The following is a 26,553-nucleotide window of genomic DNA, read 5'->3' on the forward strand; positions in this document are numbered from 1 at the left end:
CCCTGCTCCAGAGCACAGACTTACAGCGCAGATCATATCATCCGACTCTTTGGCCATGAAAGTCGGACAGCTTAGGCATTGGATTACCGGTAGGTAGGTGTAAGTCAGATGAGCGACTAGGTTGTCGGACCTTAAGCTTAAGACGCTGGCAGTCCAAAAGTCACTCGAATTGGGGGGAGCCTGGATACAATCGGCCCGGCCTTATAAGGCGCGGGGTACAAACATGTATATACAGAGAATCCATCCAGTCCCCTCCCAATGTCCGTTCGTTCGTTCGTTCGGTGGCGGTGCCGGCGCTAGGCGCCGGGCAGCCGTTACCTAACACTCGCCCTCCCGAGCTACAACGGGGCTCGCCTCCTCGCCTCCGCCTGCCTCCTCGGTAGTGTTCGTGTCTCCGGTGTGATTGGCCGTCATCTCGATGTCCTGATCTTCTTTTCCCGCTCCGCCCCCTGTCCCTGCTCCTCCTACTGCTCCTTGGCTTCCGACCTTTGCGTTAGTAACGGTAACAGCCGGCAGTGTGTGAAGTACGTTCGCGCCATTCGTTACTCCTCCCGGGGCATCGATCGAGTTGAGCATGGCTACTTGTGCTGCGATCTTGGGGTCCCTTGTCGTGCTCATTCGTATGTCCTGTCTCGCTGTGTCGCTAGTTGTCGCCGTGAGAGCCGGGGAGTGCGCGCGGGGTGTGCCGGTCATGGACATGGCGTCACCCCATGTCGTAGCCTGGGGAGCGAACGGGTAGCCGCTTGTGTTGGGTAGCGCCGAGCCGACCACGGTCATGTCGAGTGCGTCCGGGTGGCTAAATGCGTTCGCCACGGCCTGTGCTTGTAGTTGATCCATGTACTGGCTCATGGCGGGTGTCGCGTGTTCCTCGGCGCGTGTTTTCATCCCTTGTCTTGGACCTGCGTACGGCTTGCTTCCAGACTTCGGTCCTCGGTCTCCCCAGCTTCGTTTCCAGTACTTCGACTTCGGTTTGCCGTACGGGTATGGGCCCGGATTGGGCATATGGGCGCCGCTGTGACGGTAGATCGGTTGTGGTGTGGGCGTTGCCATCGGCGGTCCGTATGGGTTCATCGGGTAAGCAGTGGGGTAGGCACCGAATAGGAAGTTCGGGTTGTTGTGGACGGCGAAGTACGGGTTTGTGCTGTGGTGAGTCAGCGCCGCTTCCCTAGAATTTTCCCTGATCCTACAAAACATGCCGTAGACGACAGCGTGTTCGCCCGGTTCGAATCGCTCGCCGGCCTTGATGACTCGATCGAACTCGGCAAACGTTGCGAGTTGTGCGGGGGAGAAAACGCCGTCTATAGCTATGCTAGCGCTAGAGTGGTTCATGGTCGACAGTGGGCGTGATGGTTGGTCAGTGGGAGCTCCTCCCGTTCTCGTTTTCTCTCCGTGTGTTTTATGCGCCGCTCGTCCGAAATTTTGGCCCAAATTTTTTGTTGCCTGCGTGTCTTGTTGCGCATATATCCTCAGGCCGTACGCCATAATTGAGTCAGCGCGTACCGTTTCAGGTTCATTGGCAATCGGTGTGCTTCTATCGATCTCCCCATATGGTAGCTCACTTATCTTCTCTATTCCGAGGGCCTCGAAATAGTCCTCTAATGCGCTCAGGTGTTTGACGTTGCTGTACGGCTCCCATGTCCTGTCCCCCGTTTTCCAACGGATTTCGAACTCGGTCTCCGGTCCCTTGCCTTGGTGTCCCAATATCCTTTCGACCTGCCATTCCTCCGTGTCCTCGCCCAGGAGCGACACTTGTGCGAAGGTTCGTCCCGGGAATCGCCGGTCGTCGAGTGGTACGTGCTTCCTCAATAATGACGCGTGGAACACCGGGTGGATCCCCCGGGCTTTCAGGTCAGCCGGTAGTTCAATTTCGTATGTTGTTCCTTCCACGACTACCTTTGATATTGTGTACGGGCCTATGTACCTTGGGGTCAGTTTCCGTGACCGTCCCTTAGGGATCGATATGTTCTTCGTGCTAATGTATGCAAGTTGCCCCACTTTGAACGGGGCCGGCAGACGGTGCTTGTTTGCCTGGTGAGTGCTCGCTACGCGAGCCTCAAGTATGGCGTCGTGTGCCGCAAGCAGGCCGTCCTTGATGCGCTGTAGGGTGACTCTCACTCCTGGGTATGGCGACTCGCCCCTCCAGATCATTGGACGCGGGGTCAAACCGTAGTTCAGGTAGAACGGGGATAGTCCGGTTGCCTCGGCTCTTGCTTGGTTGATCGCGAATTCAATTCCGGGTAATTTCTTGGCCCAGTTCTTTTGTGCGCCGTCAATGCAAACGCGTAGCAGACTGACCCAAGTTCTGTTTGCCCGTTCGACGGTTCCGTCGCTTTGTGGGTGGTAGGCAGACGACATTCTCAGCGATGTACCGGTCATTTCATGTAGTCCCGTCCATAGCTGTGATGTAAATAGGGAGTCCCGGTCACTCACTATGGCCTCGGGCATACCGTGCAATTTGTATACGTAGTCGAACAGTAGTTCGGCCAGGTCTCTGGCCTTGTAGGTCTGTCGCATAGGCATCAGATGTGTCATCATCGTTAGTAGGTCGACCACCACGCCGACCATGTCAAACTCGGCGTCGCGGTTCTTTGACAGGGGTAATGGTCCCACCATATCGAAACCAATCACCTGCCAGGGTCGTGTAGGAACTGTCAGCGGCATCAACTTGCCGTACGGTGCCGTCGTCTTGGTCTTTGCGGCCGCGCACTCAACGCATGACGTGCAGAAGTCTTGAACATCCTTGTGCATTCCTTTCCACCATACTGATTCGCGCATGTATGCGTACGTTTTCTTGTGCCCTAAGTGTGCGAGAGACAAATGTGCGTGGTCAATTATGCGCTCCCGTAGTTTTCTTTCTCCCGTTCTCACGTCAGGTATGCACAGCAGTTTCCGTTCCCGGTCATTCAGCAATATCAAGTCGTGCGTATTTTCAAACTTTGGGAAGCTGGACGGGTCCCTCAGGATCAGCGAGAAGAAGTTGTCCTCCCCGTATTTTCCCCGTACTAGCTCTTCGACGTCTAGCTCAATCATTGCTTTTGCAAACGCTCCATATGAGGGTCCTTCGTCGCCGCTGGTATCCTCCCTCTCAGCTGTCGGCTGTTCTCCCGCCTGTTCTGGCTGGTTCAGTGTCCCGGTCGCGACCTCAGGCTGTTGTTGCTTTTTGCTCTCGGTGTTTTCTGCCGTTCTGTTTGTCTTTCCGGCTTTCTTTGTGCTCGTGCGCTTCTCAGCTCCTGACTGGTCGAGCCTTGTGGGCGCCCTTCTGGCCCTTGTTGACCGCCTGAGTACTGGTGCATGTATGTCGACGAATTCCCCGGCCCCAACTGCGGCTTCTGGGCCGGCTTCGACTGGTTGTGTGATCACGCTGGCGGCAACTCCTACGGCTTCTGTCTCTTCTTCGGTGTCGACGTCGCTGACATATTCCGACCCAGCCCTCTGGACGCCTTTATGTTCGTTCGAGTATATGCGCGACAGGGCGTCGGCAAACGTATTTGTTTCGCCTGGTATGTACTCAATCTCAAAGTCAAACTGACTAAGTGTATCAAACCATCTGGCCTGTCTAGGGGACGTTCCTTTCTGGGACATCAGGAAGGTGAGCCCTCGATGATCGGTCTTGACGGTGAACCTGACACCATGAAGCAAATTCTTGAACCGCTTCAGTGACTCCACAATTGCTAGTAGCTCCTGCTCGTGTACTGGGTAGTTCTGCTGTGCCGGTTTGAGCTTTCCCGACCAGAACGCGGCGATTCTTGCAGACTCCAAAGTCTTCCCTTGGCAGACAAACCCGCTGGCGCCTGTGAAGCTTGCATCGGTCACCAGGTAAATTGGATCGGCGTCCGGTGAGTAGTTCAGTGCCACCCGGTGATGCGCCCTCCATTTGCTCACAATATCCTTGACCTCCTGGAATGCCCTTTGGTCTGACGGGCCCCAATACCAGGGAGTTTGCGTTGTTCGTTTGCTCAGCATGCCCATCGGGATCCGAATCCCCGGGCAATTTGGTGCCAGGTATCCAACAGCACCAATGAAGCTCATCAGTAAGTCCTTATTCGTTGGTGTCTTCCATTTCTCAATGCTATCGACCTTGTCCGGGTCCATGCGTATCCCGTCTCTGTCAATTACATGACCAAGTATTCGGAGCTCGTCGGCGAAAAACTGCATCTTGCCCGGCGACAGGTATAGCTTTTGTTCGCGAAGAACGTCTAGCACCTTCTCGATGTGCTCCACGTGTTCATGTATTGTGTCCGAGAATATAGCTATATCGTCTAAGTACACGTGCATGAATTTCCCGACGTATTTGCCGAATATTGCTTGCATCAATGTTTGGTAAGTTGCCCCCGCGTTACAGTCGCCCTGTTGCATTACCATGCTTTCCATAGTGCCGCTTGGCGACACGAATACTGTGTGCTTAACGTCGTCGGGCTCGACTCTGATTTGCTCGTATGCGTCTTTCCCATCTAGCAGTGACCGGTACGGATGTCTTAGCACGTCATTGAGTATGTCGTCGATCTCCGGGAGCGGTGAGGATAACTTCCGCGTGTTCGCGTTCCGCTCGCGTAGGTCAAAAACCGTTCGTAGGGCTGTCTTCCCATCCTTGCTCCGCTTTGGAATACAGAGCATTGGCGTGGCGTTCGTTCCGGTGCTGTGTCTCCACCGCCCGGTGTTCGTGTAGTTCTTGTGCTTCTCAATCCAGAGCGGCCTCAATGCCTCGGCCACTCGTGAGCCCCGCCTGCTATATTGTTTGGACTCGTCGATGATGGGGATTCGGTGATTGATTATTCTCATGGGCGGCAGGCTTGTTTCACCGGCCGTTTTGCACAGGTCCTCGGCTTTTTCGCGCATCTCCTCACGCAACGCTTCGAGGTTCTCCTCGAGTATCTCAGCGGCCGCCGACCTTACAACTACCGTGTTGTTTCCAGGCTTAAGCGGGATGGGCGTGACGCTTCCAATTGCAATGCCCGGCGGGCTCACCCGGATCGTTACTTGATGTTCCTGTAAAAACGTCATGCCTAATACTAGGTCATAGCTGTCGATGTTTGCGATGTCGAACGTTCGCTGCGACCTAATGCCTTGGTACTGTAGCTCTACCGTTGTACAATAATTGATTGAGCTCTTGGAACCCGTTACTGCCATCTGTAAGCACAGTGGGGTCCCCAGTTTCGACTTCGGAAGTTTCAGCTGCTCTGCGAGCGTGCTCGACATTAAGTCCGCCTGTGAGCCCGTGTCCAGCATCGCGTTAGCCGTCTTGCCGTTGATCAGCACTTCAACCACGATCGTTTTCGGCACTACGCGTGATACGTCTCTCACTACTGATGCGTTTCGCTCGATTGCTTTCGTCGTCTGAGCCTTTACGATCTTTGTAGTTTTCACCTTTGCTGCGTTGCATTCCAGCCGGACTACCGCACTTGCAAGGTCATCCATGGCTTTTAGTCTGAGCGCGGAGCTTGAGATCTTTGGTCGCTTAGCCTGGTTTTTCTTCGGGCAGTCACGACTCCTGTGCCCGGCTACTCCGCACGTGTAGCAGCGACCTTCGGCCCGGTGTTGCTCCTTTTCTTCGGGCGATAGTCTCCTCTCCGCTCCCTGTGTTGCTGACTCGGACTTTGAGCCCTGGACTGGCCTCGCGCTCTTTTCGGATCTTTCGCTCTTGCTCTCAATGCCCCTTTCTTTTGGTCTATTCGTCCTTGTCTCCCTCCTGTCCTCGCCCGCTTGTTCAGCTGGCCTGGACCTGGTTCTCGAATTGCGTGCTCGGTCAGGTCTGGGCAGTTGCGATGTGGTGTAGTCGGTCTTTGATTTCTTAGACTCCTCTGTTATCATCTCGTGTGCCCGCTCGTAGCGTAGCGCTTTTTTTATCATCTTCGAGAGCGAGCTGTCTTCCGGGTTATGTCCGTCCTCTGCCCATTTCAAGCGTATGTACTGGTGTACTCCTTCCCACAATCTCTGTCGTACCTCGCGTTCAGAGAGGTCCCCTAGCCTTCTCTCGTACAGCCGTAGTTCGCGCATGAACGCTTTTACCGAGCGTTTACCCTGTATCGCTTTCTGGAATCGTCCTCGCAAGGTTTGCTTGTAGTTATACGGAAAGAAGTTCTCAAATAATTCCTGATACAACTTTCGCATGGACCTATACCCTCTGAGGTTTGTGGCCACCTCGTGCATATACCAGCTTGCGGCTGGACCCGACATAAAGTTACCCACGCGTCTGGTCGCGTCCGACCCCTTGTACCCAGTGTCGTGTAAGTACAGGTCTGTCTCAAATACCCACTGTTCAAATACGTCAAAGTTTGCCGTCCCATTGTATGATCTGGGCTTGATTGCCTTGTCGCGGGATTCTTTCTGCTTCTTCATCTCACGTATTAATTTTTTGTATTTTCGTAGGGTCTTTTTCTGTGACTCCTTTTGACGCTTGCGACGGCGTCGCGCGGCTCTGCCCGAGTCGGAGTCACTGGTGTTGTTCTCTGATGGGCTGGACGAGCTAGACGAGCTAGACGAGCTAGACGAGCTGGACGAGCTTTCGGAATCAGACGAGCCTGAGCCTGAATGGTCTTCTGACGATGAGCCTGAGGATTGGCTTGGAGGTTCTGGGCGTCCCTTGTGTCTCTTGCCCTTGTGTCTATTGCTTTTCCTCTTCGAGTCTCTATCCTCTCCTCTGGCTTTCCTTGTTTCCTTGGTTCTCCCAGCTGCGTCGTCGCTAGATACTTCGATCTCTTCGGTTTCTGACGATTCCCGCATGGTGTGGTTCTTGGCTAGGTATCCTCCGAGGTACTTCGGGGTCTCAGATCGTCTTTCATGCTCCCTTTCTGTTTTATCCGCCTTGCGTTTCGACACACTCACGTCTGCTATTGCCACGCCCTTAGACTTGAGTGTGTCCTTGGGCTTGCTCTTATGGCCTTCCGCGCGTTTTGGCGTCTTCGCCTCTCCCTGTCTCGCTTTTGTTGATGGCTTGGGGTTTTCATGACTATCCACGCCACTCTTTGGCTCTGGCTCCGACTTTGTTCCTGTCTCGCCAGCGCCTTCGTCGTCCGCCTCGGCATCGGTGGCCCCGTCCTGCTGGTCTAGTACCTCTTGGTGTGGTCGTTGTTTCTCCAGCGGTTCCTTTGCTGTCCCCTTGTCCTTACGCTCACGTCTGACCTGGTTGATGTCGACTTCTGGCCATTTTCCTTTTTCCCAGAACGATGGGCCCACCGCCTCCTGATCGTCGCTCTCAATTTCTACAGCTACCGCATTTACTCGTACTGATTTTGGTTGTTTCGGTCTGGGATGCGGCGTCGAGCTCAGTGGTGCCGGTGCGCGCCCTCCGTTTGGTGTGGTCTCTTCTTCGCCGTCTGATTGGTCACTGAATCGTCGAATGATCTCCTCGAAGTCCGCCGTGGCACTGCGGCCGGGTTCCTCCCACTCAAATGCGTGGTTTAGTTGGGGTCGTCTGTCAGTTCTTGGCTTATCGCCGAGCTGTGACACTACTTCCATCCAGTAGTTGTCTTCCTCGCGCTTGATGTCTTCCTCGTGCCTCAGGTGCTCCCTTACCACCATTTTATGACGTTCTGCTTGCTCACGTTGCCGCGACTGTTTCTGGCTTCTTCTGCCCTCTGTCACACTTTCTCTCTCGGGGTCTCCGTCAGTTTCCCCCCTCTTCGTTAGTGGCGGGTCCTCTGCGTCGTTTTCACACTCGATCAGCAGCGAATTGCGGGGGAAAAATTTAGACTTCATTTCTATGGAAGGGGCTGGTGTATTGTACTCGCGGGTACGGTTTCTGCTCATGGACCAGTGGCCCTGCGCCGTCACATATTCCTCACGCGACGGCGAGGGCGTTGCCGACAGCAAGCCTTCACGGCCTTCTATTACGCCCTCCTGACCCGCGCCTGAGTTCTTCTCCGGTTCGGCTGTCGGTTCGGGCCGCGGTTCCGTCCCCGCTTCATGTACCATGTGTTGTGCTCTCGGGTACCCACCCGGCATCCCGGCCGATGCTTCGGTAATATTCCCCGTCGCGGAATGGCCGGTTTCAGCCGCGTGGTTCATCACAGGCAGCGACGGCGCGTCCCTCCCTACGCCAGTTTTGGGCCTCCCAACGGCCTCTATTGGCCCGTTGGCATGTCCTGCGTCTGTAGACGGCTTACGGGCATCAATCACCTGATCGGGCTTGGGAGCGCCCTCGATAACAGGTGCTCCGGGCTTCTCGTAGCCCTCGGAGACTTGTGTCGTGGCTCCGGGCAACTCTAGTCCCTCGGAGTCTGTGGGAATCACTCCGGGCAACTCAAGGCCCTCGGAGATTTGGGACTCACCTGGTTCGGCCCCTCCGGCCTCGCCGTCGTCCCTTTTAGGATCGTTTGTCCCGACCGCTGCTGGGTGTGGGAACGTCATCGAGGTTAGTGCGAGAAGCGGCAGTTCTTCCTCTTGCACTTGGTGGGGCATGGGGAGCCGCGCGGGCCGTGGGGAGACCGTCGGTGTGGTCGACTTCGCCATCATCCCTGGTGCCAGCAGTCCTTCCCCTTCGTGTGCGACCGGTTCGGTCGGTCTATCCAGACGCCTGTGTAAGCCGTATGTGGTACCTCGGCGCGTCTTGGACATCGTTTTTTAGCTAGCTGTGTCAATGGGTAAAGATGAATAAAAGTGAAAAATTTTGGGAAAGTTGAGACTCAGATATATTTTTGATCGCAGCGATGGCCAGTCGCTGCGGGTTTTGTAGATTTTATGTTGATTGATTCAAGTTAGGAAAAAAAAGGAAAAAAATATGTATAATTCTTTTTTTGAGTATGTCGGCGACGGTGCTGGATGCGGTGTCGGAGACAAATTTGTTCGGGTTTCGATTGTTGTATGCGTCGTTCTTCGAGTGCGAAGAAAGACTTGCCAAAAAGTGTAAGTCAGATGAGCGACTAGGTTGTCGGACCTTAAGCTTAAGACGCTGGCAGTCCAAAAGTCACTCGAATTGGGGGGAGCCTGGATACAATCGGCCCGGCCTTATAAGGCGCGGGGTACAAACATGTATATACAGAGAATCCATCCAGTCCCCTCCCAATGTCCGTTCGTTCGTTCGTTCGGTGGCGGTGCCGGCGCTAGGCGCCGGGCAGCCGTTACCTAACAGTAGGCTTATCTGAGAACACTGGCTACTTGCGCCTACGCTCGCATTAGATATCGAAGTCTCTCCTGGGAACACCAATCCCAAGTGCAAGTTCAGCGCACGACTATTTGTAGATGACGAACTAGTCTGCGATCTACCGTGGATTGATCACACACGACCACTTCGATGGTCTGGGCTACTGCCATGGTAAATGACCGACCGCCCGTTTCCAGCAGTCAGGTACTTGTCATGTGAATTACTGACACTCATTTCCAGCAACGTCACTCCTCAATCCGAGCTCCTCCTGAAACTATGTAGAAGTGTCAAAGACAGTCCGCGATATTTTATCTTCCCATCATTTTCACCCTCTGGAGTGAACGAAGAGACCGGCGAGTCAATTCTGGGTACGCTCCTTGACATGTAAAGGTCGCATCTTATTTCCCGCTCAACTACTACTACAGATATTCGCGATGCTGTGTGGGCTGTTAACGTTAAGTCCTTGACCCCGGCGATGGTGTGTTTAATTCTATATGAACTTTAAGACCATGGTTCATCCATCTTTCCAGGCCGAGCGATTTTGGCTGGAGGGGCTAAATGATGTCAGTGCGATACAAGGAATATACAGTACCGCAGATCCAGAAAACACTATAAAATATGAGTTCAAGTGTGTTTTACAGTTTATAAATCTTGTGGTAGAGGTGCGTTGATAAATTACAAATATCCAAAACACGGTCACTCGAACAGACGTAATGCAGACTATCCCCGAGTACAACAATGCAAAGGTCTCTTTTCTGATCTGCATGAAGACCTGGGAGGTATGTGTCTTTCAGAACCGTATGCCGGAACCATTGTAACTTACGGTATCTTATCAGCTACTGGATCAGCAAATCCAACTCGATCACACTATCAAGGGCATCTTGCACGGATTATATCACATCAAGGATATCGTAGACACAGTATCTCGAACTGCTGGCTCGGCACTGGAAATCACGATGAACACGTCCAAGGAGCATATTGATAGCATTCTGACATTGCTGGAGGATATATCGCTTTTTATTTTCAGTCGGCTTGCCGTAAACGATTTCAGTAAGTTGCCTAGACTGCTCAAAGTTAGAACTTCCATTGACTATGCTCCCACAGAACATGCCTCCGTCAATGAGGAGGATCATGATGATGTTTACAGTCTCGAATTTTACTTGGATCGACTCAAGGAGTCACAAACTGCATTCCATAAATCATGGATACCCGTACAGTGTTCAGACGAAGATACTAACAATCAAGCGCATTACGAACAACCCGAAGTATCGGATGAGGCCATTCACACTACACATAGCTCAGAAACAAATACACCAGGTTAGCTCGATACATTTACTGTTCTGGAGTATGAAAGATTGATTGCGATCAGATCCCTACGAAATCCTCAGTCTCCTCAGACCCACAGATCCTAGCGGCTACGACCCGGACCAAGCATGCCTTGACGGCACGCGCGAAGGCATCCTTGACGCCCTAATCGAATGGACGCAAACCCGTCACACATCCCAAAGCCTCATGTGGATCTCCGGACAAGTTGGTATGGGCAAAACAGCTATTGCGACATCACTCTGCCAGCGTCTACATGACACCCAAACGCTTGCCGGCAGTTTCTTCTGCCGGCTTGACGATCCCGATTCAAGTAATCCGCTCCAGCTATTTAACAACCTGATTTATTCAATCGCCAATCGCTTCTCGCCATATGCTCAGGAACTGGCAAAGGCGATCCGTGCGGATCGTGGACTGTGTACTTCTCACTTAGGTATAAGATATGAACATCTGATCAAGAGGCCGCTCCAGAGGCTTAGCTCGCTATCCACTTCCGCACCACTCGTGGTGGTAATCGACGGACTTGACCAATGTGGTAGCCATAACAATTCCCAAAGAATACTCAAGAAACTTGATGAGATGTCTCAAATGGTGTCATGGCTCAAGGTCATAGTAACAGCTCGGCCGGTGGGCCCCATCCAAGAGTACTTCGAGAACAGCTGTCCCCAGAAGCGTGTCGTGCGCCTGCAAGACTACGATGCGTCCCCCGACATCCGCACATATATCGAGGACGGGCTCGGATCAGTCGCTCGACAGGAACGCTGGCCAGAAAACAGCATTGATAAACTTTGCAATATGTCTTGCGGGGTATTTCTTTGGGCGTCAAAGGCAATAGAGTACATCAAAAGCCCGATCCTAGCTTCGTTTCCCCGCCTGAAAAAAATCTTGAATAACCAAAAATCACCGATGATGGATCACTTGGACACTGTGTACGCAGGAGCCCTGAGCGCGGCAATTGGTAGCGATGAAGACGAGGTCAAAGAGGCGTTTCTTCGTTGCGTCGGTGCTATTATCGCTATCTCAGAGCACAAACCGCTTGCGATGCCGGACTTGCAGTACCTGATGATAGTTGCTGGAAGCATTGATCTACTTACACTTGAGCGAATAGTCAAGAGCCTTGGACCTTTGCTTCACACGAAAGACGGCAATCGTATTCGATTCTACCATCCGTCCTTCAAGGACTTCATAACCACTCCTTCCCGTTCCGGCCCCTTTTGTATTCAGCTCAGTCAGTACGACGCCGAGCCAACGGTATGCTGTCTTCGGATTATGCACCGTGATCTTCGATTCAACATATGTGGTCTTGAAACCTCACACCTGCTCAATAGCGAAGTACCCGACTTGCAAGATCGAATCGAGGCTTACATCGGTCCCGCACTGAAGTATGCATGCACGCACTGGATCGACCACTTCATAGCATCATCGGATGAGAGGGCATTAAATGAGATTAAGAAGCTGTTGGAGGGACCCCAGATGATGTATTGGATCGAGGCCATGAGTTTACTTGGCTGTGTGAATGAAGCAATAGCAGGGTGCTCTAAATTGATGTCACTCGAATTGGTGAGTCGCACTACCCCGTTATGTATATTGTCTATATCCCATCTCTTGAACTAGGCTCGATTCAATACCTATCGCCAGGTTGTCCTTTGGATCCGAGACATCCATCGCTTCCTCCTCTCGTTCTATGATGCAATATCCACAAGCACACCCCATATATATGTCTCTGCTCTAGCCTTTGCTCCCAGCGGATCCCTCACAGCTCAAAGAATGCGACCCCACTTCCCCAATACCCTCTCAGTCAGCCAGACTAAAGACTCACCGTGGCATCCGTGTGTCAGGTCGACCTTTTATCAACAACCAGTGCAGTGCCTTTCCATCTCTCCAGACGGAAGCATGGCTATTACCGGCCACCCTGACGGTTCCTTACATATGCGAGATGCGCTGGTTGGCACTCCTATCGGCAGTCCATTGGTTGGTCATACAAGCCCAGTAACATGTGTCGCGCACTCTCCTAGCAGCCATCTCGCGGCATCCGGCTCTCACGACGCGACGGTGCGAATCTGGGACCTCAAAGACCAAAACAGGGTCGAAAGTCATGCGCTAACAGGTCATTCTGGCTCGGTCAACTCGGTTTCATTCTGCTGCAGCATCAACGTACTCGCATCTGGATCCTCGGACAGAACCATTCGACTGTGGGACACAAATCGCATGCGTCAGATAGGCGAACCATATACCGGGCATTCGGGTAGCGTGACCTCCATCGTGTTCTCTCCCAATGGGAATAAGCTGGTGTCAGGCTCGTCGGACAGGACAATACAAGTCTGGTCCGTAGACATTGTCGATCAAAAGCTGTGTGTAAACCCGCTAGTAATCACCGGACACTCAGACTCGATCACGTGCGTTTCGGTGTCTCCTGACGGGACAAAGATTGCGTCTGGTTCGATCGATAAGACTGTGCGACTGTGGAACACCCTTGACGGCAAGGATATAGGATACGCTAGGCCCCGGGTTAAACACCATGCGAGCATCAGTTGCATCCGTTTCTCACCATGCAGCAAACGTATTGTATCAAGTTCTTTGGATGGGGTAATCCAGCTACATGACGCCGAGTCGATGAGCCCAATGGCCAACACATGTCAGCATGCAAACTCTGTGAATGCGGTCGGGTTCTCTTCAAACGGGTTCTATGCGATTTCCGGGTCTAGCGATATGACGACGCGGATGTGGGAGATCGATAGGCTGCCAAGAAACTCAAGCTGTCATAGAGACATGGCCGTGGGTTCGCTAGTCGGTCACACCTCATACATTTATTGTATTGCTATCTCCAACGATGGTACTCGCATCGTATCTGGTGCTTACGCACACGAAAGCGACGTACGAATGTGGGACGCCCAGACTGGTAACTTGATCGGCAGTCCACTCACGGGACATTCTGCTGCTGTGTGGGGGGTCGCAATCTCACCTGACAACACCCATATCCTATCTGGATCCGAGGACCGTACACTCAAGCTATGGAACACTGCGACACAGACAGCTACCCATTCCTATCAGCACACCTCTCCAATATGGTGTGTAGCATTCTCTCCCGATGGCACTCTCATTGCATTTGGCTGCGATGGTGGAGATGTATACGTATTTGAAGCGGCCGGGTGGAAGGTCCCTGGTACCGCGCTGCGGCACTCCAGTTCCTCTGCGCCCTCAGTCGCGTTCTCGCCTGACGGAGCCACTCTTGCATCCGGGCACGGCGATGGTACCATAGCTCTGTGGAACATTGCAACACGTAGTCGTTCCAAGATCTCGCTATCTGGCCATACAGACTGGGTACGGTCAGTTGCATTCTCACCATGTGGCACTCAGCTGGCTTCTGGCTCTGATGATCAGACGGTGCGACTGTGGAATGTCAAAACAGGCAACATGATACGAGAGCTCAAGTGGCATACCAACTGGGTAATGAGTGTTGCCTTCTCCCACAATGGACTTTACATAGCATCAGGCTCTCGTGACAAGACCGCACGGCTATGGAATGCGAAGACTGGGGAGCTGATTGGCCAGCCATTCGCCGAGCATTCAGATTATGTGACCGCTGTGGCCTTCTCGCCCAACGACCGCTACCTTATCTCCGGCTCAGACGACAAGACAATCAGAGTGCGTACGCTAGGCAGGGGCGATGCATCGATTGAACGACCAAACCACACGAAACATGGCTTTCCCTGGCCTACAAACCCATATGACTTGTCCTCTCATACTCAGTACCGCGGATGGGTGACTCGGGATCAGCATTCGCTTGCCTTTTGGCTCCCACCGTACGACCAAGAGCCCGGTCAGTTCCTGAGTCGCAGCGCGGATGATCCATACCCACAGACGTTCATCGACTATTCGAACTTTGTGCGTGGGACTGAATGGACCAACGTCGCATCTGAAGCCATTCGTAGTCGCCCTGACTGAGGTCGTAGGAGCTATACTGAACAGGTACCTTAGTTTCATGTATCTCTCAGCTTGATCGTAAAGCCTGTTAGTGATTTAGATGTAAAGGATGCTGAGAAAATGTAATGCAACGATTTATGTGTGTTTCTCGTAATGAAAACGTGTATGTGAATGATTGAATTTATATATCCCAGTTGCGAACAGAATTGGCGTGTGATGCTACGAGAACGCTACGGCAGAATAACGGAAGAAAGCGAGTTAAAGGTTGCAATCGAGATTTCGCAGCTCGAATCCAAGCAGCAACAACGGTGAAATGGTAATGGAGACGCAGATGATAATCAATAAGCGCCAGAAAGGGCTGCTCAAGGCGGCGAAAATAGTAGTTCGTCTAAAGTAGTGCTCCCGCTATGACTATTCTGAGCCTAACGTACATGTTTGTGCGAAACTGTCGTGGCAGGGCCATTGAGCCTGAGGTGGAATGGTTTGAGTTTCGGCGCTTCCCAAGACGATCACATGAGCCCATAACTTCCTTTTTCGTTTACCTCGTCCATTTCTGTGGGTACAAAATTCTCTGATCGTCAGTTTTGCTGGCTTGGAGTGGTTATGAGAGAGCCTCAGATTTGCTCGTGGAAAAAGGGATGTGAGAGTAGGCTATAGTCCAGCAACAGGCGACTGCTCGTTAAATCAGCTGTTGATCACACCTCTCCAGAACGCCTCAATCCAAGTTGCCACTTTGAGATGTCCCGAGTGGTATAGCTACAGCGTGCTTTTCACACCCTACTTCCACCGTGTATTTGGTCTGGCTCGCTCGAAAGCGTGATGGACCCGCCACCTGCCATGCCGCCCAACTCTCCAACGCACACAAGTGAGCAGTCGCAATGTTGGATCACTGGTACGTGTCATCCTATATCTCAACCGCTTTCCTACTGATCTTAGCGCCAGAAATCAATATCTCTCATGTGAAAGCGGACCCTGAGTGCAAGTTCAGCGGACAGATATTTGTGGACGAGGATGTTGTGTGCAGCCTGCCCTGGATCGAGAGCACTGTCCCGCTCAAGTGGTCAGGCTTACTGCCTTGGTGCGTCCTTTCTATGCTATATCAATGCTATGCTGAGTACCCCTCAGGAATGCCCCTCTTTCATCGGAGATCACCCTCCGTGTGTGTAGAAGTGTCAAGGACAAGTCCCGACATTACTACTTTCCGCCGTTCAGCATTCCCGAAGTGGACGAAACTGGCGAACTAACACTAGGTGTGTTGTCACGCAACAGACAAGTAGATGGCGTAGCTTATTTTCTTGTTAACAGCACTGTCCGAGGCTCGCTGGTCGGCTACAATCAAGTTTCTGACTTTAAAAGCGGTATGTCGGGTTTTACACACGTCTAAACAATCTCATTCTCTCGTATTTCTAGGCGGAACACTTGTTTCCCAGTACACTCGAAAAACTCAATCTCCTCGAGGACGAACGCGAAGCACCGAACCCGGAAGCGGCAGAGAAGGGGTTGTTCAAGCACGTCTTGCAATTCACAAGATTTGCGACCGAGGTGCGTGGATGGGAATCAAGTATTGGCCTGAATGTTAGCACTAAAATAGCCACTGGCTCAGGTACTTCCCGAAAAGACCATAAAGATATCATTAGTAATTGTCATGAACACCTGGGAGGTAATTTATATGGTTCGGTTTATCTGACAACTATTGCACTGACACCACGGCGATCTTCCACTAGCTCTTGGATCAACAAGCGCAGCTCGACGAGGGAATGAAAAGCATTCTACAGAACTTGATCTGCATTCGGGATGTTAACGATATGACGCATCGGGTTTCCAGCTCAGCGTTGGCGTCTGCCATAGGGAGTTCGGAAGAGCCGATCAGGTGTATTCTTGGGCTACTGGAGCAGATATCGATATACATGCATAACCAGCTCTCCACGAACAACTTGGGTGAGCCCGTTTGTACTCTCTTGTTCTATGGTTTTGCTGACAGTATTTGCCAAGTGTACATCCCTACCGATAAAGAAGAGCATGGCGATACTGATGACATCGACGAAGATTTGGCTCGGCTCAAGGACCTAGCGGTATCGTTTCGTGACTCGTGGATGCCCATGGGGGCGTTACAGGATACAAACAATCCGGTGTACAACGATCAGCCCGACATAACGAACCAAGACACATACGCAGAAGCCACCATACCAGACCGGCCCGATAGTTTTGGCATGCTAAATCACGGTGCTTCATCGGCAATAGACCCACACGAAATTCTCGATCTTCTAAGGCCCGCTGAGCCTAGTGGCTACGATCCAGATCAAGCATGTCTCGACAGCACACGCGAAGCGATTCTTGCCACCCTCATCAAATGGACACAAACTCGTCATACGTCGGAAAGCCTCATGTGGATCTCCGGACAAGTCGGTATGGGTAAAACAGCTATCGCGACATCGCTCTGCCAGCGCCTGCATAATGCCCGAGCTCTGGCCGCTAGCTTCTTTTTCCAGCCTAACGATCCCGAGTCGAGCAGTCCGCTCCGGCTGTTCAACAACCTTATCCGTGCCATTGCTATCCAATGCCCGCCATACGCCCAGGAGGTAGCAAAGGCGATCCGTATGGACCGTGGGCTGTGTACTTCTCATGTAGGCACAAGATACGAGTATTTGATTAAGAGACCACTCCAAAAACTTAGATCCCTGTTGTTCCCTGCAACACTGTCCGTGGTGATCGATGGTCTCAGCAAATCCGGCGAATATGATACTCGCAAAAGGACCCTGCATATGCTGTACGAGATGTCTCGTCTTGTCCCGTGGCTGAAGATCGTCATCGCAGCCCGCCCAACTCTAGACATCCAGGCATTTTTCGAAAACTACTGTCCCAACCAACCGATCATCCATGTTCAGGACTACGATGCTGCGTCCGACATCCGCGCATACATCATCGACAAGCTGGGCTTGACCGCTCGTCAAGATTGCTGGCCGCAGGATAGCATGGACAAACTGGGCAGCATGGCCCAGGGCGTATTTCTATGGGCGGCACTAGCTGTCAGATATATCAAGAGCTCAATGTTCCCTTCGCTGCCGCGTTTACACAGGATACTAAATAATCAAAAGTTGCCGGTCACGGACCGCTTTGACGCGGTATACACCAAAGCACTCGAAACGGCGATGGGAGGCGACGATGACGTCAAGGAGGCCTTTAGGCAATGCACCGGCGCCATTCTCGCCACTTCAGAGCGCGAGCCACTCGCGTTGCCAGACTTGCAATATCTCATACTTGTTGCGGGACGAATAGATCCACTTACACTGGAGCGAGTCGCAAAAAGCCTTGCAACCCTACTTCTAGTTACAGACGGACAGCGCAGCCGATTCCATCACCCATCATTCAAGGACTTCATAACCACCCCCTCCCGCTCCGGTCAGTTTTATGTTCAGCCCGACCGATACGAAACCGAGCCAGCGGTGTGCTGTCTGCAGGCCATGCACCGGGATCTTCAATTCAACATCTGCAAGCTCGAAACCTCGCACCTGCTCAACAGCCAAGTACCCGACCTACACAATTGAATTGAGTCTTGCATTGGACCCGCACTGAAGTACGCATGCATGCACTGGATCGACCATCTTATCGCGTCGCCGAGTCAGATGGCACTGAATGAACTCAAGAAGCTGCTGGAAGGACCGCAAGTGATGTATTGGGTCGAGGTTATGAGTCTACTTGGTTACGTGAATGAAGCAATACCCAGGCTCTCGGACTTGATGTTGCTTGAATTGGTGAGTCTTATCGCATATTGCATTAACATCGCTTTACGTCTTCAAATAGACTCAAGTCAAAGGCTGGGCCGAAGTCGTACCTTGGATCAAAGACCTGCATCGTTTCATCCTCTCGTTTACGACGCCATATCAACCAGCACCCCGCATATATATATATCTGCCTTGGCCTTTGCTCCTTGCGGGTCATCAACAGCCCAAAGGATGCGACACTACTTCCCAAACACCATCTCACTAGCTCAACCACCAAACTCACCATGGCATCCGTGCGTAAAGACAAACTTCTATGATCAAGCAGTCCAATCGCTTTCCATCTTGCCTAACGGAAAGATGGTTATTACCGGGCGCCTCGATGGTTCAGTACGCCTACAGAATGCACAAACGGGGTCTCATATCAGCGGTCTGCTCATTGGCCATACAAACCCTGTGACATGCATCACGTTTTCTGGCAACGGCAAGCTTGCTGCGTCCAGCTCTTATGACACCACAATAAGGTTATGGGACGTATCATTGAAAGCCGAGATTGCCAGCCATGTTCTTGCTGGTCACTCTGGCCCCGTCAACTCGGTCACCTTCCATCCCGGTGCCGCTCTACTTGCATCTGGCTTGTCTGACAGAACCATTCAATTTTGGAATACCAAGTCCATGTCTCCAATAGGCCTGCCATATACCAAGCATTCGGGCAGCGTGACCTCTGTCATGTTCTCTCTTGATGGCGCAAAGCTAGTATCAGGCTCGTCGGACAGGACAATACGAGTCTGGTCCGTGGACATTGTCGATCAAAAGCTGTGTGTAAACCCGCTAGTAATCACCGGACACTCGGACTCGATCACGTGCGTTGCGGTATCTCCCGACGGGACAAAGGTCCTGTCGGGCTCGATCGACAAGACTGTGCGAATGTGGGATGCCGGAACAGGCAAGGAAACAAGTTGTAAACCGCAGACTAACCATCACATGAGTATAACCTGTGTCCGTTTCTCGCCATGCGGCAAACTTGTTGCGTCTAGCTCCTTGGACGGTGGGATCCAGCTATATAGCACCAAGACAATGAGCCCAGCGGCTTCCATGTTTCACCATACAAACTCTGTCAACTCTATCGAATTCTTACCGAATGGACTATATGTGATGTCTGGGTCGAGCGATATGACAACGCGGATGTGGGAGATCGATAGACTGCCAAGAAACTCAAGCTGTCATAGAGACATGGCCGTGGGTTCGCTAGTTGGTCACACCTCACCCATTTATTGTATTGCTATCTCCAGCGATGGCACTCGCATCATATCTGGTGATAGCTCGTCCGGAAGCAACATACGAATGTGGGACGCCCAGACTGGTGACTTGGTTGGCAGTCCACTCACGGGACATTCTACTAGTGTGTATGGAGTTGCAATCTCGCCTGACAACACCCATATCCTATCTGGATCCTTCGACCGTACACTCAAGCTATGGAACACTGCGACACAGACAGCTACCCATTCCTATCAGCACACCTCTCCAATATGGTGTGTAGCATTCTCTCCCGATGGCACTCTCATTGCATTTGGCTGCAATGGTGGAGATGTATATGTATTTGAAGCGGCCGGGTGGAAGGTCCCTGGTACCGCGCTGCGGCATCCCAGTATCTATGCGTTCTCGGTTGCGTTCTCGCCTGACGGAGCTACTCTTGCATCCGCGTACAACGATGGTACCATAGCTCTGTGGAACGTTGCAACACGTAGTCGTTCCAACATCCGGCTATCTGGCCATACAGACTGGGTACGGTCAGTTGCATTCTCACCATGTGGCACTCAGCTGGCTTCTGGCTCTAATGATCAGACGGTGCGACTGTGGAATGTCAAAACAGGCGACATGATACAAGAGCTCAAGGGGCATACTCAGTGGGTAATGAGTGTTGCCTTCTCCTACAATGGACTTTACATAGCATCAGGCTCTCATGACAACACCGTACGGGTATGGAATGCGAAGAGTGGGGAGCTGATTGGCCAGCCATTCGCCGAGCATTCAAATCGGGTGAACGCTGTGGCCTTCTCGCCCAACGACAACTACCTAATCTCTGGTTCAGACGACAAGACAATTACCGTGCGAAGAATAAGCGCACCTCCGGGAACCTTCTGTTGGCCCTTGAATCCATACAACCTGTCGCCTCATTCTCACTACCCCGGATGGACTAGCAACTACGAATACCTTTCCTTTTGGCTTCCCCCTCATTACCAACAGCCTGGTCAGTTTCTGAGCTCTAGCGCAGAAAATCCGTGCCCTCAGACATTGTTGGACTACTCAAAGTTTGTGCAAGGAGATGCATGGATAGATGTTGCTTCTGAATCAATAAGGCGATCCATGCATAGTTTGTCATGAATACATAAATGCTTTAAGGTTAGCCCCAAGCTTGTACCAACATTATAATCACCCTGACCTTCTGTAATTGTGACATAAGGCACTCTTAACCACTAAGTCAGTTGGACACACACCTCTATTCTACGTATCTGTACTTCCTTCTGCGATGAAACATAGCGACACAGTTTGTAACTCTTGTCTACGTTGCCGTGAGCCGTGGTCCACCACTTAGTCAACGCACTATACCTGTTGTGTGTATTCCGTGCTTATTCTACCTGTATTATACAGGACCCGAGGATATCTTCCGAATTCAAAAGTTTCACCTCCACTCGTGCACTAAATTTTTCCTTCCTGCCTACAAATAGACCCCCTCCTTACGCCAACCGTTCTCTCACTTACAACAATATCAAGAGTCAGTTCTCCACTTTTAAATGTTTGATGCTCAAGCATATGAATCTTAGCAATTTATACAGAACATATCATCTCGTGGGCATATTGTATTTGCGCTCCAGATTATTCAATGGATTCTTCAGGGCTAAGAATTATACTAGATATAGGAGTCGCGTACATGCGAAGTCCTTGACGAAAATCTTGTTCAAATTATGACATTCATCTATATGTATGCAAACAATTATATGAGGAAAATAACCCACTCAAACCTTTCAGCTGCTTTGTTCGAGCATCAAGTCCAATACCTAAACCCAGAGCTTCGCAACGTCTGGGTATCAGTCCTTCAAGCGACCAAGCCTTCCACACGCCATGAGTCAGACTAAGCGATTTGTGTTGACTGTGCCACATGACACTAGTCCTCCTGCCCAAGAAATGGAGACTTTTCAAACTTATGCATCAAACTTATCAAATGTTATAACTACATTTGAGAGATCCGCTCATTCGAAATACGCACTGCGCGACTACCACCCCGCCAATAGTTTTCCGAACAGTCTAAAGCTGTCTTAAGAGCGTAAAGCATTTGGAAAGTGCAACCCTTGTGAGGGTTTGGGTCATTACTATAGACTAGGCATACTGTGTGTAAAGCCTCTATAAATCGTAATCTCGAGATTTCAACACAGAATCCAGGAAACCACACTCTCTTGCGTACTAGTACACTACGGTAAATGACTTAAAGTTATCTTTTCCCAGAAACCTAGAACCTTTCCATTTATGCTCCTTGCTGTGAATGCTTTGCACAAAAGAGGTCCACCGTATGGTAATATCTGGTCCCACGATCCCCATACCGATACCGAAGGCTGCAGTGGACAACAAAACCGCCTAATACTTAGTGATGCCATCACGCAGAGGAACTTCAGCACCGTGAACATATGCGCCATCGTATTCGTCTTCGATTTCGCCCCAGAGTGGGTGAACGCTGTCCGTCATCGGGGTCTATGTAAGGTTTGATCGAAACGATGGTGTGTGGGATCGTCGCCTTTGTTCTGAAAGTCACGTGGTGTGTGAACTGTAATTATTTTGAAAGAGTGGCTGTCGCCTTTCCTCAATCGCGCCAATCCTACCTATATGCCAGGCTTTGCACCTTCTGGCTTATGGTCTCAATGGAATAAGAGCTAGGTGGGGATATTGAATGCGACGTTGATTCCACAACATACACATACGCACTACTTCCTGAGTCTTTCTCCGTTCTTTGCTCGCACTTTGCCGATCTCTCGATTTTTTTTTTGCTCGCGCTATCTCTCCTCATCTGACTTCACCTTCACACCAAAGACTTCTTCTCCGCGGCCTAGATACCTCCTCTGTACATACGCAACCGATCGCGACTGACAGTCTTAAACTTACTGTGTTCCTTTGCCCCTCCCTTCTTTCGTATGGCCTTAGGGCCCAGTCAATCTTGTTATAATGCGCATTTAGTTTGCGTTATTATCATTTTGACTTTAACCCAACTTAACCGAGGGCATGGTATTATTGCAAAGGTCCGTATCTGGCGTAGTCCGTATTGGCTATGCACTCTTTGTGTACTTCTCTTCTGCGAACCACCGCCCAAAAGGGCCTAAGATGCGAGGTATTCTAAAGTACGAAGAAAGGGGGTTTATGATTACTGGTATTGGATGTGTAAAGACACATACGAACCTCGAGAAGAGTGCCCCAATCTATATTTCTATGAAGCCTGTATAAGACAAAATGAGCATAACAGACACGTTGGGCTAGAGTCAAGTTTGAAACTTCACTGCTCATTTTCTCCTCCCCAGCCAGTAAACTCCATTTCGAAAATTGGCACACTGCGTTGCACTGGACATATATTCCCTTAAGTAAAATTACACATTGTACACTTTCGGCATTGTGCTCAACTGGGCTAAGTAAATTTTAAAATTCACTCTAGCCCAAGGTGTCTAATAAAATACTGAAGGGGCATTCGGACCGACTTCTGGAACATGTATATCATGCTCTATCACATCTCAAACGAGTTACTTCTTCGAGTCTGTGACGTGAACGCTAGGGTGAACAAGAGAGGTCGCTGGTTTATTTCGGACCAATCGCAGATTCCTCGCTCTGACGTGCAAAACTTTGATACCGCATTTTCAGCCATCCACAAATAATTATTCAAATAGCCTCATATTTGAGCTTCGCAAGGAAACTTCCATCTTACAGGACGCTCTGTTTAGGTATCCCATTCCACTGAGGAAATATCTTTGAGTAGGATGTGTCACCAACAGTCTCCTAGAAGGATACTCGCCCCGAGAACCTCACCCAAACCGCGTGTCATTTGTTATGAACATCAGGGCGAGAGATTGAAAACAAGGGGAGGGCGCATAGGAAGGGAAAGGACCAAAATGGTCATGTTTTGATGATATGGTAGCAGAAGTAATCCATGAGTTAAAATCTTGACGTTCATATAGGAGCCACTTGCTTTATTCGGATACGAAGGTGAATCACATTGCCAGATGCAACGATCAAGGTTCACTCGTGCAAATAGTTCGGAGATGGCTGCCCCCTCATTCTCCAACCCACGTATATAATAAGGGTAAATCCGTAACTACTAGGACAAGTTAGACCCGACCTCGTCTCAAAGGCTCGCCACCCTGCCTGCGGCGCGGTACGTTATATCCAACCGGAAGCTGGTTTTCAAAATTGTTCTTGGAGGGAGATTCTCATATACGAAGAAACGCATGCAACAGACACGTGTCCCCCTGAAATTCCGTTTGCTTAATGGTGATCTCCTCTCCCGGGGACTTGATTTGAGGAATTTGTACCCTGGATATATGCTTGGTCTTTTCGAAATTTTATTATGAACGCCGGAGGCCAATCGAATTTCTCTCTTTGAGTCCATCAAAACGCCGCCGGGGACCATCTCAGTTCAGGTCAGGGCGCCGGTAAACCAGGACGATTAAAATAGAGGTGGGGAGTAAAAGGTAGTTCACATGACAATTCAATAATATATTGACAAGCTATCACGAGATCCGGTTTCCTATAAGGCTAAATCTCTGATTAGGCTTGCTGAATAGCAACGAGGCGAGACGTTTCATCAATGCTCTAGTTGATTGATTTCATCATGTATGCTGATGTATTGTCATGCTGCTACAATATCCACGGCACCACATATGCTCAATGACTTCAACTCGTCGCCAAGTGCGAGAACTCTTCGTGGGCGGAACATCCCTATTCATCCTACCAGGGCGCAAGCGGGCCGAATGTCCCTGAAGCACCGCCCAGCAGAGAGCCCGATTCTGGCCCGATACCTAGCCCAACTCCCGAAAGGCCACATACACGATTAGTGGCCGAGGACAAGCAGCCAGCTCAGTCTAACAATCCTGTACTTGGAACACAATTCGTAAGCCTGGTCATGTGGTTTATTGCCACACAGTTGAGACAGACAAGTATTCCCACAAACGCGAATATCCGACACAAATGAGACGAGACGAAAGACTCTTTGACATCTGTCCTGTGACACATTTGACAATGCCGACTTTACGCCGGCCTAGACGCGCCACAGGTTGTTACGGCTCGATCGGGATATATGAATTATTTATTCCTTTATACAAGTGGATTTATCCAGGGGTCGTAGCTCGTATGTTGTAAATTACAATGGATGAGATGACATCAGACTCACGTGATCGTTGCTGAACCCCGCGTACCCCGACATCCATCTGCACCTTGTGACACCGTTCTGTACCCCAATAATGCCATAGCACCCCTCCTCGAGCGTACCTTTCTTCTGATCCTCTCGGCTGACTGGCCAAGGCACACCCGAGTTCTCAGCCACAGATGAATCACGATAAGTAGATTCGAGCACTGCAGGAACTGCGGCAAGGCACCCCAAACCGGCGAAATACCCCTTCCGAGCGGCGCATATTTCATCCCATCGCATCAGAACGAGTCGTTTATTGCCAGTAAATGCGTGCTTGTACGAAATAATGCGAGAATGGTGGGTCATCTGACGTGTTGGAGCGTTATCATAGTGACGAAAGCGTGCACAGATGCTATAGATGGGCTATATGTGCTCAGTAATCGCACGTGCTCATGAGGTACGGCGTGACGTGCCCAATGACGTCGGATTCGGTGTCCGATGAGGTGCGATGCTGCGATGGGTGCTGATATCGTTCTAGTCGTTGGTGTATATAAGGGAGGTCAAGGGCACCTAACGCACCAGATTGCATCTCCAATACAACTTCAACATGTCTTTCGGACCCGGAACCTACTATCTCGTTAATGTCAAGACCGCCAGGCACGAAGACTTGAATAGTCTCAGCCAAGAGTCGCCAGTGGCCGCACTCGATCTTTCTGGAGGTGACCAACGAACCATCTTAGCTTTCCCTCTCCATCGCGGTGATAACCAAAAGGTAGTTGGGCTATCCTGGATCTAGGCCATGCATACATACATACTTACATGATAATGGACATACAGTGGAAGTTTATCGATGCCGGCAATGGCCTTTACCACATTAGAAACGTCGGGTACGGCAAGTTTATCACTTCCCTGACGATGCCAATGATGGCAAGCAAGTCATCGCTACCGATGGCCCTCGCGAATGGGAGGTTCGCGTCGGTCACGAAGGTGTAAACCAGAAGGATGAACGCGAGTCTATCCGGTTAGTGTAATAACTGTGACAATGATCGTCGTCTAACAATAATATATAGCATCTTCCACCCTGGTACTGACAAGAACATTGATCTCAAGGATCATGGCGACACCACTGCTGGAAACATCGTGAGTACATCCCGCCTCTCCGGGCTTGCACTATTTAAATATTTTATTAGATCCAACTATGGAGCCAGACTCCTGGCCAAGGCCAGGCATGGTACGCCATCCCGGGTAAGTGATATGCTCCAGTGATCGAACCTGGGACTGAGATTCTTGTCGGTTCCAGCCTAAACAAATCATCATTAATGTATGGTTTTAACGAATTTAATAAACTGTATCAATTAACGTTCTGTCGGACCTTGTGTGCTTACTTGCAAAGTCGATTGAGACATCGGTTGGCCACTGATGGAGCGTTCGATGCCCGCTTATCCAAAAATAATCCCCGGTAAACTCAATTATCCAATAGTTTTGCTGTGCATACATCGATCTACCACGATCCACGTCCGCTACCCTTGTCTTCATGTTCGCTAAGCCCCTTTGCAAACTCACTAACCTCGTTCGAAGCACATTTAATTCAACTCCAAGTCCGCCAGACAAAAACTCAGCGAGACAGATGTGATAATCCGACATCCACAAAATGTATATCACCAGGCAGGCCAGATGCATAGTCTAACCCCACTGCTCTGGGCGGTTATCCCCACTCTGCCCCTTCACTCACCTAGAGCGCGAGTTGATCCCTCATTTTCTACGAGCGCCCATCCCCACTCGATAACCCAGCGCGTCCAACGCGTTTATCTCGTCTCAAACTCGCTCCCCCACTCATTCCTTATCTCCAAAAACGCAAAAAAAAAAAAGACGCGCGCACGTCAGTCCCTTACGCCCCAGATCTGAGTTCTATCCTTCTTTGAAGGGGAACAAGGCCACCTGTTTTCCGCACATATCTCATACTATCAGTGAGTGGCTGGGTTCTAGTCTCTCGTGTTCAGACGAAAAGAAGAGGCATCCCCTCATTTCCAGTTTATTGTATTAGGATTCGAATTCGCGAGATCTGCGTACCTGAAGGCGGATACCCAAAGCGGGAACTCGAGGGGGTGACCGCATTCATTCGTTCC

At 50.8% G+C, this 26,553-nt stretch overlaps 5 protein-coding genes across 5 annotated transcripts; 4 read left to right on the plus strand and 1 right to left on the minus strand.

The window, feature by feature from the left end:
- Positions 1–318: 318 nt before the first annotated feature.
- RhiXN_01324 (Transposon Tf2-1 polyprotein) lies at positions 319–8,553 on the minus strand (the record flags this gene model as incomplete). The annotated part of the gene is made up of 2 exons (XM_043321143.1): positions 319–8,216; positions 8,268–8,553. The coding sequence occupies 2 exons, from the start codon at positions 8,551–8,553 to the stop codon at positions 319–321; spliced, it is 8,184 nt and encodes a 2,727-aa protein (XP_043186966.1).
- A 246-nt stretch (positions 8,554–8,799) lies between these two features.
- Positions 8,800–14,347, plus strand: RhiXN_01325 (Vegetative incompatibility protein HET-E-1; the record flags this gene model as incomplete). Its single annotated transcript, XM_043321144.1, has 11 exons — positions 8,800–8,841; positions 8,895–9,066; positions 9,115–9,250; positions 9,320–9,447; positions 9,505–9,557; positions 9,610–9,741; positions 9,799–9,858; positions 9,916–10,129; positions 10,184–10,396; positions 10,449–11,962; positions 12,017–14,347. The coding sequence occupies 11 exons, from the start codon at positions 8,800–8,802 to the stop codon at positions 14,345–14,347; spliced, it is 4,995 nt and encodes a 1,664-aa protein (XP_043186967.1).
- An 816-nt stretch (positions 14,348–15,163) lies between these two features.
- On the plus strand, positions 15,164–17,871 carry RhiXN_01326 (Vegetative incompatibility protein HET-E-1; the record flags this gene model as incomplete). Its single annotated transcript, XM_043321145.1, has 8 exons — positions 15,164–15,218; positions 15,269–15,404; positions 15,452–15,576; positions 15,632–15,684; positions 15,737–15,868; positions 15,930–15,986; positions 16,051–16,264; positions 16,319–17,871. 8 exons carry the CDS (start codon positions 15,164–15,166, stop codon positions 17,869–17,871), a joined length of 2,325 nt encoding a protein of 774 aa, XP_043186968.1.
- Positions 17,872–18,279: 408 nt separating this feature from the next.
- On the plus strand, positions 18,280–20,430 carry RhiXN_01327 (Vegetative incompatibility protein HET-E-1; the record flags this gene model as incomplete). The annotated part of the gene is made up of 1 exon (XM_043321146.1): positions 18,280–20,430. One exon carries the CDS (start codon positions 18,280–18,282, stop codon positions 20,428–20,430), a length of 2,151 nt encoding a protein of 716 aa, XP_043186969.1.
- Positions 20,431–25,034: 4,604 nt separating this feature from the next.
- On the plus strand, positions 25,035–25,732 carry RhiXN_01328 (uncharacterized protein; the record flags this gene model as incomplete). Its single annotated transcript, XM_043321147.1, has 5 exons — positions 25,035–25,199; positions 25,306–25,448; positions 25,498–25,567; positions 25,618–25,672; positions 25,728–25,732. The coding sequence occupies 5 exons, from the start codon at positions 25,035–25,037 to the stop codon at positions 25,730–25,732; spliced, it is 438 nt and encodes a 145-aa protein (XP_043186970.1).
- Between the last annotated feature and the right edge of the window lie 821 nt (positions 25,733–26,553).

This window comes from Rhizoctonia solani, chromosome 16, assembly GCF_016906535.1.
Source record: "Rhizoctonia solani chromosome 16, complete sequence".
NCBI lineage: Eukaryota > Fungi > Basidiomycota > Agaricomycetes > Cantharellales > Ceratobasidiaceae > Rhizoctonia > Rhizoctonia solani.